This window comes from Cynara cardunculus, unplaced genomic scaffold (assembly GCF_001531365.2).
Source record: "Cynara cardunculus var. scolymus isolate 2C unplaced genomic scaffold, CcrdV1 Un_Scaffold_1646, whole genome shotgun sequence".
NCBI classification, from domain to species: Eukaryota; Viridiplantae; Streptophyta; class Magnoliopsida; order Asterales; family Asteraceae; genus Cynara; species Cynara cardunculus.
Genome location: NW_020200822.1, coordinates 20,126 through 33,598, shown reverse-complemented (window position 1 = coordinate 33,598; position 13,473 = coordinate 20,126). Strand labels below are relative to the sequence as shown.

General features: G+C 33.8%; 1 protein-coding gene across 1 annotated transcript; it reads left to right on the top strand.

Moving 5' to 3' along the window:
• Window positions 1-3,257: 3,257 nt before the first annotated feature.
• Window positions 3,258-13,417, top strand: LOC112502600 (zinc finger BED domain-containing protein RICESLEEPER 1-like). The gene is made up of 7 exons (XM_025106551.1): window positions 3,258-3,309; window positions 11,404-11,598; window positions 11,851-11,924; window positions 12,171-12,266; window positions 12,330-12,393; window positions 12,513-13,066; window positions 13,148-13,417. Exons 1-7 carry the CDS (start codon window positions 3,258-3,260, stop codon window positions 13,415-13,417), a joined length of 1,305 nt encoding a protein of 434 aa, XP_024962319.1.
• The last annotated feature ends 56 nt before the right edge of the window (window positions 13,418-13,473 follow it).

Here is a 13,473-nt window from a genome sequence, read left to right as displayed (position 1 = left end):
TTCCAAATTTCTGAGTGTTAATGGCAAAAAGCAAGCAGCAGAAGTCATTCTTTTCGTTTTTCAGCATCTTCAGATCGCAGAAGGCTCGACGAGATGAGGGCAAGTTCGATGATATTCTTAAAGCTTACAGAGTTTACCCAAGCGATCAAGACGGGGTCCGTTGGGTGGCTGACCCTGCAATCGACAGAAAAGCTTCGTCTTATATTAGTAGTATTACTACTATGTGGAGCCATGATCTTGATATAACCAAATAAATATGATTCGTTTCTTGAAGATTCGACTATAATTACTGTCCAGTTTCTCTATAATTTCTGTGTTTGGATTGAATTCTATGTTGTTGTGCTGGCTTATTGCTACTCAGTCCATAGGATATACCTATATATTGATTTCATTAAGGTTTGTACATGATCAAGTATTCTTTCCTATTGAGGAATGAATGGACACAATGTATAATATGCCTAGAACAGTGTTCTACGTAATTATTTTTCTGTAATTTTTGGGGCAACTTTTCCAAAGAAATATCCCTTTCTAAAAGTTTAAATTATGCTTCAATTAGTTGCACCTTGTTCTAGCGTTTCACTCATAAATATATATACAAACTCACAATCAGCACAAATATCTCATTGCTAATTTCTTTTTCTTCATTGGCCAAATTGAATTTGGATTCCCTACACAGTGCTTCAATGTTTCTCCATTACCCACAAAGGTAAACTTTGATTTATTCAATCAATTTAAATTGTGTGTAAAAATACATTTTAGAATTTTGAATTAGAGAACATAAATTTACAATCCGTCATTATTATAATTGTTAGAGAAGGCATGGGATACTTCCTACATAATGAATCCCTAAGTTGGAGAATTACTTATTGATTTCGCTAAACATAGTTGACGGATGTCGAGTCAACCAAATAATAATAGATGACAGATGCCGAGTCAATCAAATAATAATTTCTAACGGCTAGCCAATGACAATCAAGAATGTAATTGCGGTAAGTCGAGTCAAACCCACATATACTCAGAACGGACAAGTAAAAGTAAATACGAGGTGGGGTTCCAATTGATTAGTTAAACTAAACTTGCAATTAAAATGGATTAGAAAAAAGCAATGTATCAAAAAACCAAACAATGTTGACTCTCGATTAAAGTGCAAATACTTATCATTGATACCAGAAATGTAAAATAGCAAAACAAATCCAAATTGGTTAACCTAGATTTTTCCTTAGATAAACAATGATTAAAACAAGTTCTTTAATCGAATTTTAACATGAAATAGAAATTTGAACAAGCTCTCATTTCTCCAGGTCAATTAGCATATTAACGAGTTAGAAAAATCACCAACTCAAAGCAATAAGCACATAAGCTCGGCTTATTAATTAGAGCTTCGATTGCAAGAATTCAAGAAACCAAATTGAAAACCTTACTGAGACCAAACGATTTCATTAGTCACTTTATCAAAATCCCTAGACGATTACGGCTCTTATGGTTTCAAATAACAAACATTCATAAGAACATTAACTAATTAATCAAGTTAAATAACGATTCAAACGAAATTGACGTTCAAGCAGAAGATTACAACAAAGTCTCAAATTGGAACATAATCTAAAGAAAAACCTCTGGTAGAATGAAAAAACTAAGCCACACATGGCTAAATTGAGATTACAACTAAAAACAAGAAAAGAATTACCAAAAGTGAAAGGAAATTGATCAAGAATGTTTCCTATCGATCATTTTCTCTCTCCAATTTGTTCCCAGAAGTTGACCCCCTTAGAATGGCCGTTTTTCACTCTTAAATACCCCTAAAAAAAACTCTTAAAACCGACTCCGTCATGAATTATACGTCATTTGAAACGTATGCTTCCCATTTGAAAAGAATGCATGGATCCTTCCTCTTTGAATAACTATGCCCACTCTACCTTATCCCTTTAGAATTTGAGAAATTATGCTACACCTTTGCAGTCATTTGAAAAACTATGCTTCACAGAGAGTTGGCGACTTTTTACGCGACTTAAGTTGCCAAAGACGTCGCGGAAGCCACATTTTGGCCCATTTTCTCAATTCTAAGCCTCTTTCACTGCTATTCAGCAATAGTCATAATAAGAGACTCAAATAAACATATTTTAGCGATATTATGAAATGAAATAAGGATTTGAGCTTATTAACGTATATTAAAACTTCAAAACTTTGTAGCTATCACTAGAAAAATTGAAAACTTTTAGAATCACAACAAAGAATTAGATAGATCACATTACCATGCATTTATTTGTGCAAAATGAAGTTAATATGGCAGGGTATGTCTAGAAATTTGTAAACTAGTCTTATTTACTGAAATATAATACAAGAATGGTAAAACACAACAAAAACTAAAGTAATTATAAGGTAGCGTTTAGTACGCAGACATGATTGGACAGGAGTGGACAAGAAAGAACTGGATAGGACAAAACAGGACAGGACTGGATAGGACTCGACGGGACAGAAATGGACAGAACAAGAGTATGTATGGTGTTTGGTACGACTAGGACCGGAAGGGACAGAACTAGACAAGCTACCCTAAAAGTTATTTGATGATTTTAAATATAATATAATAGTTATAATTAACACAAATGAAGTAAATAATTAAAAATTTTAATTTATAAATATTTGTACTCAATTTTCATATAAATGAATACATACGTATATAATTACCAAATTTGAAAGAAAAAATTGATATAATTAATGGTAGTAGTAGGGGTGGAGGTAGTTTTGGTTATGATGGAGGTGGTGGTGGCTGACCGTAATAGTGGCAATGGACGGTGGTTGTTATGGAGGTAGAGGTAGTGGTGGTCGTGGTGGTGGTGGTTGGTGGACGACGGTGGTTATAGAGGACATGAAGATGGTGGATTCTGGTGGTGGTGGCGGTTGACAATGGTGTAGAAAGTAGTTGTGGCTGATGTAGTGAGGATAGTGGTGGTGGTGGTTATGGTGGAGGTGAGGTGGCAATGAATGATGGTGACTGCTAGTGGTTGTGGAGGAGGTTGTTGCAGTAGAGGAGGAGTTGGAGGTGTCCAACGGTGGTAGTGGTGGTGGTGGTGGTGGTGGAAATGGACAGTGGTCGATGGGCGATGGTGGTTGTAGAGGTGGCAATGGACGGTAGTGGTCGATGGTCGATAGTGGTTGTGAAGGTCATGGAGGAGGTTGTTGTGGTATAGTTGGATTTAGAGGTGGCCAATGATGGTAGTATTTGTGGTAATGAGTGGTGGTGGCCGATGGTAGTTGTAAAGATGGCAATGGACAGTGGTGAAGGAGATTGTTGTAGTAGTGGAGGAGTTGGAGGTGGGAACGACGGTAGTGGTGGTGGCAATGGACGGTGGTGGTTGGTGGTTGGCTATGGTAGAGGTAAGGATGGACTTGGTGGACGGTGGTTGTAGAGGCGGTGGAGGATGTTGTTGTAGTGGAAGATGAGGTGGAGGTGGTCGTCGATGACCGCCGGTGGTGGCGGGGGCCAAAACTAGCGGTGATGACCCAAAAAACTAATACCATATTAAGAATATATATCAAACTAGGGTATATTAGTAATATTTTGGTTTATGTCTCATTCTTGTCTTTTTGGTGGAACAAGAAAAAGTCTCTTTTGTCCCATGTTGTCCCATGTTGTCCCACCTTGTCCCAGTTCTTGTCCCTGTTTCATGTCGCTCCAAACGTGGGACAATGACTTCTTATTCAGTCCCATGTTGCACCAAATATAGGACAGTGAGTTTTATCTCGTCATATCATGTTCCGTCCCATGTACCAAATGCAGCCTAAAGAAACAATTATTGACAAACCCTAGCTACAAAGAGAACTCATTAGACGTTTACGAAATGGAACAATGAATCTAATAATGTAAAACACCAAGAGACTCAACCAATTTATATTTTATGAAAGTTACAAAGCGATCCTTCAAGAATCAGCAAACATGCTCTGTTACCCTTGAAGAATCGACCATTATGTAAGTGGAGTCCCTCTTATCCCTCGAATTTATTCAGCATGCCAACAAGAATCCTTCACAATATTAAACCCTAAAAAAAAGCATAATAAGGGACTAAAATATGACAAGATTGCATTATATTATCAAGATTGAGTTTTAACATCCTCCCTCAATCTTCACACTTGAACACATCAAACATGTTCAATTTAGAACAAAAATAATTATGTTGATTTGCACCAAGAGATTTTGTGAACATATGTACAGGCTGTTGATAAAAGATATTATTTTTACAGTTTTTAACAACCCTATTGCAATTTGTTTCTTACTTGATTTATATCAATTTCTATATGCTTTATTCTTTCATGAAATATTAGATTATTAGCAATCTGAGTAGTTGATTTATTATCACAAATGAAATTTATAGGAATTAAATCTTTGACATGTAAATCAGAAAAAATGTTAAAAAGCCATGATGACATTCACAAGTAGCTGAAGCCATATCGTTGTACTCAGATTCGATAGAAGATCTAGAAACAATAGTCTATTTCTTACTTCTCCAAATGATTAGACATTCTCCTAAAATAGACAATATCCGGTTACAGACCTTTCAGTAGAAAAACACTTATCACAATAAGAATCAACAAGAGCATTCAGCTTAAAATCAACAGATTTTGAAAGTCTTATACCTTTTCCAGAAGAAAACTTTAAATATCACATAACTCTAAGAACAAGTTTAAGATGCGAATGATGAGTGAGTGCATAAACTAACTTAAATAAATACTCTACAAAGGTTATGTTAAGACAAGTGGCAAGAAGATATATTGAACGATCAATTAATCTTTGATATCCTGAAAAATCAGATAAATGAGGATCTGAAGATACGGAACCTATAGAATTTGTAACGACAAGATTCATATCGATTGGAGTACAAATAGGTTTAACACCCAGATAACAAAAATCATTTAATAACTCTAAACAATATTTTCTTTGAGACATACACAAGCCTTTATCACATTTTAAATTTTCAATTCCTATAAAAAAACTGAAGACTCCCGAAATCTTTAATCATGAAATTAGTTTTCAAATGATCTTTAACTATGTTAGTCTCATTATTATTATTTCCAATAATATCAATATCATCTATATAAACTAAGAATACTGAAAAAAGATAATCAACAAAAATAGTAAAGAGAGAATGATGACTACTACCTTGAACAAAACAAAAACTAAATGGACATTCAAAAAAAATTCATACTATTTTCTTAGGGCTTGCTTTAAACCATATAAGGTTTAACAAGATGACAAACTCGTTTATCATCTATACAAAAGTACCCCTAAGAAAGACTCATATAAACTTCTTCAGACATATTAATTACCAAACAAGAAGGCATTGTTGGCATCTAACCAACACAATACTCAACCATTTTGAACAGATAAGAAACAATACATTTGATACTGATGTATGTTGAGAATTCAACATATAAAGCACTCATTTTACGTTTTATTAGTTAAATTAGTTTCCTTTTATTCCCACTTTGAGTCATTTTTATTAATTTCTTTATACCTTTGTTATTATGGAGCTAAATATTGTGGTTGACTTGTTGGTACTCAAGGAAGAAGCTAATGGAGAGTTTTTGTTAAAACAGCAGGATGCTACAGCATTGGAGCAGCGGCGATCTGATACATGCGCAACTTTTTGGAGAACTTATTGATTAAGCCGCAGCCTTTTTGTACTTTGTGGAAGACAGCTATAGAAGCTGACTTTTTGTTTAAAATCTGTAGTTAAGACTCTTGTTAGGATTATTGTACTTTTTAGTTACTCTAATTGTACTTTGTAACTTGTTTTAGGATGCTTAGCCCTTAAGGTTTGTACTTTTGTCTTTTAGTGACTTCTTTGGGTATAAAAGGAAGGCTTGGGTTTCACTTTTGCATACCATCTATCATAATCTAAGCTTTAAAATCAGTCCTCTCCAAGGGTGATTTGTAGTAACTTTTGAAGAAATACAAAGTTCTTAATTTTTAGTTTTTCATCTTTAATTTCTAGTCTTTTAATTTCCGTTCTTTATATTACGTTCTTTTACGTTTATTGTCATTTACATTCCGTTATTTACTTTCCGCAATTTATTTTCTTGTCATTTATTTTTCTGCCATTTATTTTACGCAATTTACATTTATGTCTTTACTTTCCGTTATTTATTTTACTTGTCATTTACTTTCCGTTATGAGTAGCTAAGTTTATATAGCTTGRGTGTGAGACGGAAAGGTGAGATTTTCAAACCAAAATAAAGTAGCTAAGTGTTTTCATAAACGACGTTCTATTGTTTCATTCGAGTTTTTATAAAACCAAGAACACTTCTTGACGGGTTGATCACTTTGAAAGTGTTAAAGTGTCATGGACTTAGAGATAAGCCATTGAATGCACGTCAACTTGAATGATATAAGAGATAGACTTGAGAAAGTTGTCGACAAGGAGACTTGTCATTTATGTCTTTCAAACTTAGCTCCCGACGGGTTGGTCACTCTTCGAAAGTGTCAAAGTGCGATAGATTCAGAGATGAACTATCTAGAACACACGCCAACTCGAATGATATGGGAATCGACTCGAGAGAGKGATTTTTAACAAAGAGATTTGTTTATCCATATATTTTGAAGACACCATCTTGTCACTATCCCTGGTCCGGACACCACATAGAGATACGGGTGGAAAGCTATAATATAGTGCAATGGTGAAGTCCGAGAGGAATACCTTCAAAATAGATGGTGGAACTAAGTTTTGAAACACTGCTTGCTGTAGCATTCCTACACCATTGGCTACTGGAATTTGTGTTTGGGTCTCATCGCAAGTCTTACATCTTTGCTATCTTTTTATATTTTGTAATCTGTATTAAATCACCTTAACATCAAATTGAAGTTTTCAAAATCGTCATCTAAAATCTTCTCTTTCATTGGACTCTCATTTAACTTTTGCTACAATCTTTGTGGACGATAATCCGGTACTTGTACCACTTTATTACTTGGAAAGAAGACATTGGACCATATTGTATACTTGGTTTGTGGCCCAATTCTCTAGTCAAAAGGTGTGTGATATAACCGACCAGATACCAACCACCTAGACGAAAAAAAGTCTTCTCATAGTCTAATCCTTCTCTCTAACTATACCCTTTAGCAGCTAACCTAGCCTTACATCTTTTTATCGCACCAGTAAATTTATATATAATTTTATAAATCCACCAACATCCTAATTGTTTTCTTCGAGATGGAAGATTGGTAACAACCGAGTTTCGTTCCTATATATGGCTTCCATTTCATTATTCATAGCCATAATCCAGTTACGATCTTTACAAGCATCAAAGTAGTTTGTTGGTTCAAGAGACTTATTCAGATTAGACACAAAACAAAATTCTCATAAAGAAATAATTCACAACCTTTTCTAAACCATATTTAACTTTACATTCAATAATAAAGTCATCAAATTTTTGAGGTAGACTTGAAACTCTACTAGACCCTTTAACAGAAACAGAAGTACTAACAACATTTAGGTTGGCAATGGCTAAGGGTAAACTTGTTACCTATTATGTTTCGACCCGTTGGATAAGGGTAAACATGTTACCCGTTATGTTTCGACCCGTTGGATAAGGATAAACATGTTACCCGTTATGTTTCGACCTGTTGGATAAGGGTATGAATCAAGAAAATTTTATCCATCTATCACTTATGTATTACCCGTTTACCTGAAATTTTAGTGGGTAGGGTTTGGATAAATGGTTTTTCGTTATTCATACCCGTTACAAAATTATATATATACACACATAAATATAATAAGTCACATAATATTTTATGATGCTATCATATATGTCGATACTAATGTATAATTTAATTTACTTTATATATTTCTCGAGTAAAAGAGTTCATGATGATTAAATGAGAAACAAGACGAGGTCGGAAAAATGAATACAATAAAATGAATACAATAAAAAGTGTTGTTTTACAATTTTTATATTGTTTTTTAAACATTATACTCTTAATATATTTAGAGGAATATTAAAATATTTATTATAACAAGTTAGATATAAAATAATTACTTTATTTATGAATTTATACTTTACATATATGTTTGAAGTTTAACAATGTTATTTATAGTTCAAAATGAATTTTTTTTACCATTTATTCATTAACCATTTTGTTACTCGCTATTTTTATAGGTAGAGATGGATATGAATAATAGGTTTATGAGATGGATAATTTTACATGTTCCTTTACCTACTATTTTAAATGGACTGGATAACTAAAACCCAATACCAGCCTTAACAACATTATCAAGGAAAAACATGATGAAGAGGAGAAGCTATAACACCGGCATCATCAACACCTCTGTTTTTTAAATTTTGAAAACCAAGAGTGTTCTCTAGTGTGACAGCTACATCAGAGCTACATAGATCCGCCTCACTGGCAGCTCTGTTTTTTTTATTAACCTGGATATCCAACCCGCTATGCAAACCGACTAATCTCAGGGCGACTACCTGCTTTGCAGATAGCCCGGAGTCACCGCATTTGAATCTCCGTGGCCACAAGAGGATCTTTATTCCTCCTTGGATATGAACCTGGGACCTTCCTGGTACTTTTGACCTTTGGAGTCAAGTTCAAACCAATCAGGCACCACCCTTGTGGTTGGCAGCTCTATTTTGACTACCAAGTTGCAAAAAAAAACCCCTTTAAGAATCAAGAAACATGCTCTGAATCGACCATTACGTAAGTGTCAGTCCCTCTTACCCCTCGGCTCTATTCATCATGTCAATAAGAACGCTTCTTCACAATATTAAACCCTACAAAAAAAAAGACAATAGCATAATAAGGGACTAAAAGTGACAAGATTGGATTCTATTATCAAGACCGAGTTTTGACAGTATGGTTCTAGAATTCTTAGAAGGAACCATACATAAACCATAGTTGCTAGAGATTACTTACAATTCGACTTGTGAACGGGACATCCTATATAACCTACTTAGTTATTTACTTATTTTGGATGGTCACCTATTTAGGGCATGTATTGTTCATTCTATCTTCTTATCTCATGCACACCAAGACACTACTCTCCACCATTGTAAGGGCATTCATTGCTTCATCATGTACATATATCAACAACAATCATCTAGTGGATACTCGACGTGTATTATTTTTTGTTTTCGGTTTTCCGCATATATCTTCGGGTGCTCATATCGTTAATGTTTGCAGGTTTATTGTTGTGTCATATACTACTGTTGTTGAGATTGTTATCTTTCTATTAGGTTTCCTTAAGTATATAATAACAAAGATGAAACATAAGAACACAAACACAATCAGAAATATATTTAGCATGTTAACACTCTAAAACTTACAAGAAGAAGTACTTAAAACTAGAACCAAACTTGTTTGATGATGACCAATTTTCATTTCGAATTTGCAAAACAAATGACACGTCTCATCTATACTATATTATAAATCATTTAACAAAAACTCTTAAAACCCATTTTTTATGCATGAAATATTGTTTATTGATGCATATTACTTAAAAATTTAAGATTACAAATAATTTTGCATAAGTACAACTTATTAAAGCTTCATTTTTAAATTCGTGTAACTAACTGTTGATAAACATAATTAAATACAATATAAACATTCACTTTAAATATAGAAAATCTAAAATATATATATATATATATATATATATCTTGTTTGGACTGACATTTATTGGGCAAACGTTAGGATTGTTTTAATTGGAAACGTTCCATATACAGTCGTTACACTGTCGAAATTGAGTGGTAGTATTTTTTAAACCACATGGTACCTATTCAAACAATCTCACCGAAAAGTACGGTGAGGATCCCTCGGCCTATCCCCTATAGGGGTGGCAAAAAATGACCCAACACATTAACCCAACCCGAACCCAACCCAAAATTAGCAGGTTGGGTTGAGATTTTCAACTCATTTAAATAAATGGGTCAACTTGTCTAACCCATTTATAGGTTGAATTTTTTGACCTGTTTTCAACCCACTTAAAATATTATGACTTTATTTTATTTTTAATATTATATCTATTTTATTTTTTATTTTGTTTCTTCTTAAATATTGACCCAAGTTTCATGATGACTCTTCGTTTTCAATCCTTCAATTCTTTCATACGCTTCATTCATTACTAATCAATATCATCTATCATGAGTATCATCCATCCTCTCAACGCTTTGGCTTTGCCTTCAATTCTTCAATCTTCATTATCGATTATCAATCTTCTCCCCTTCTTTTGAGTTCTATCTTCTCGGATTCTCCAATCAAAGATTTGGGTTGGTTTCAGACTTTCAGTTTCCGATTTGAGGTTGAGGGCTTGATCAAGTAAGTGAGCATGTTGTGGATTTATAGAACTTTGTATTGATATATGTTTAAATTAAGTACTACTGGAGATGGTTCCTTTCAGATTTTGTATAGTTCGCTTTGCCATTGTGGGTTTTCTATGAACCACCTCATATCTTCTTACATGCTTTTGACATTAGTGCCCTAGTTAGTCAGTACTGTTTTTAATTTGTAGCTGGTTCTTAGCACCATGATCTCTCAAGCTCTCATATCATGAGCACATATTTTTGCAGCAACCATAATGTTAGTCTGTGGTTTTAAGCAAATGCTTGGCCAGAGTTGTTTGAGGACAAATACAATGATAGATTTCTCAAAATTGTAGAATAATGTTCGAAATTACCAAGATTCTCTACATTGGTTAATCTAATGCTTATGTTTTTAAATAAAATCAGAAAAACCCAAGCAGGGAACGGAAAAAATTAGACAAATAATACTTGTATAACTAAACTTAAAAGATTAAGGGATTTCCACTTCCATGTGATCGCTAAATAATATACAAACTTTAGCCATTTTTAGTAACCACCACAGCAGCAGAGGAGGTAGTTGGTTTCCAGCATCAGATACCTCCACTTGAAGCTTAAAATAGTTTTGAACGGTCATAAAAATGCACCAACTAAATCAGATCTCTAATTAATTTCAGTTCAAGGAAAAAAAATCAAATGAGATTTGGTTTGAATAGTGGCAGAACTGACATGGGGTGATGCCATGTTCAAAAAGGGGTTCACTAACCTGACAGATAAGAAAGAACTAAAAAAGAATTCAAAAAGAGATTTAAATTAGATGCATATTTTGTAATGCTTTGTTTTAGGGTACATACATCTTAGAAACAAGAACCTGTAAATAGAGTAGAGTCATAAGTGGCAAAAGACAAGAGAGATGCAAATCATGGTAAAATATTTGATCCACTAAATAATTGGTAAGGTTTTGGCTACTAACAGTGAACAGAAAACTTAATTCTTGCCTATTTGGGGTTTTTTTTTTGTTATTTTTTGTTGACATGGTAATGGTTCAAGTCTCCAAGATGTTGACTCTACTATTTCAATGATTATTGATTAATACTTTGTGTTTTATTTCAGTGAATAATACTAGTAATATGGTTGAGATTTCGGAAGAAGATGATCTACAAAGTCCTCCACCTTCGTCAAAGAACAACGAGAAGAAACCGATTAACCAATTAAAACCAAACAAATTTGGTGTGGAATTCAAATGTCAAAGAAAACTTACATCTAAGGTATGGAATAGCTTTGATTTTATGGATCCTGATGAAAATGGTGAGTTACATTGTACATGAAACAATGTGGTTAGGTTTATAATGCTGAAACTAGAATGGGTACCAGGAATTTGAAACGTCATCTTAGAAATTGCAAAAAAAAGTCGATTTAAGGATATTGGGTAGATGGTGTTGGATTATGGTGGTAGTGGTGGTTTATTAAATAGTAGGCTCCTTGATTTTAACCCTAATACTTTTCGTGAGCTATTATCTAGTGCTGTTGTGAAACATGAATTGCCATTTCAATTTGCAGAATATGAGGGAATTATGAAGTGTTTCACTTATTTAAATCCTGAAGTGAAAGTTGTTTCAAGGAATACCATAAAGGTTGGTATTTTGAAGATGTATAGGATGGAAAAGTTGAAAATGAAAGATGCTTTAATTTGTACTCCTGGTAGGATTTGTTTGACCTCTGATTGTTGTACATCCATAACCACTGATGGTTATATGTCCTTGACTGCCCATTTCATTGACAATTTTTGGAACTTGCAAAAAATGATTCTAAATTTTAGTTTTTTGGCTACACCACACACTGGTCTTGCTTTGAGTGATCACATGTTTAGTCTTTTGAAGGATTGGGGGATTCAAAAGAAAGTATTTTCAATTACTCTAGATAACGCTTCTTCTAATGATGCAATGGTTGATTTTTTGAAGACTGAAATTGATTTGGTTTGTGAAGGTGAACATTTTCATGTTAGGTGTTGCGCACACATTATGAACCTAATTGTGCAGGATGAATTGAAAGAGGCTGATGATGCTATTATAAAGGTTAAAAATACTGTGAAGTACTATAAAGGTTCACAATCTATGAGGCAAAGGTTTTAGGTAGTGTTTCACATGTAGAGCTACAATCTTCAAAGGGTTTAAAACAAGATGTTTCCACTCGATGGAACTCTTACATTATGTTGGATTCAGTTTTGTACTATAAAAAAGCATTTATTCATTTGGCGAAAACTGATGCTAATTATTTGCATTGTCCAACAAGTGATGAGTGGGGAAGAATTGAAAGGACTTTCAAGTTCTTGAAGGTTTTCTACGAGAAAACTTGTGCATTTTCTAGCTCTAAATATACTACTACCAATCTTTATTTTGCTAATGTTTTGACGGTTATAATGTTGTTACACAAAGAAAAAGACAGTGATGATACTTTCATGAAAAATATGGCTAGTCGGAAGTATGAGAAGTTTGAGAAATATTGGGCTAATTTTAGCACAGTTATGGCATTTGCGGCTGTTTTGGATCCTCGTTATAAATTTCAGATTGTTGAATGGGGTTATGAGAAAGTTTATGGGCACGAGTACAAATCTGAGTTGGCAATAATAAAAAAGAAATTGTTTTCATTATTTGATGAGTATGTGGATGAGTCACATTTGAATAAAACCAAAGTTGGTCAACCTAAGAGTGGATCGTTGGACTCCCAAGAAGGATCTCAAGATGTGCTAGATGTGGCTTCTGCTTCACTTATGATGGTATATACATTTACTATTTTTTTTCTTTTATACTTTTTCTGATTTATGTTATTTATCTAATATCTTGTTGTTATTTATCAGAACTTCGATACCTTTTCAAATAAGGTGACTTCTCAAGTCGTAAAATCTGAACTTGAATGTTATTTAGAGGAGAAGCTCATGCCTCGTGTGATCAATCTAAACATTTTGGACTATTGGAGAACTCATGAGGTTAGGTATCCAACTCTTGCTCGGATAGCTAGGGACATCTTAGCTATCCCTATCTCAACAGTGGCATCTGAATCTGCTTTTAGCATTGGCGGTAGGGTCCTTGATGCTTATAGAAGTTCATTGAAGTCTTCTTACAATTGAGGTTATAAGAAGTTATAAGAATTCTAATGCTTACAATTGAGTTATAAGAAGTCAGA

Coding starts and splice junctions, on each gene's coding strand:
- LOC112502600 (XM_025106551.1), top strand. CDS start 3,258: ATGGCAATGGACAGTGGTGAAGGAGATTGTTGTAGTAGTGGAGGAGTT. Junction 11,599..11,850: donor TATGGATCCTGATGAAAATG/GTGAGTTACATT, acceptor TTCAATTTGCAG/AATATGAGGGAATTATGAAG. Junction 12,394..12,512: donor TACTGTGAAGTACTATAAAG/GTTCACAATCTA, acceptor TGTTGGATTCAG/TTTTGTACTATAAAAAAGCA.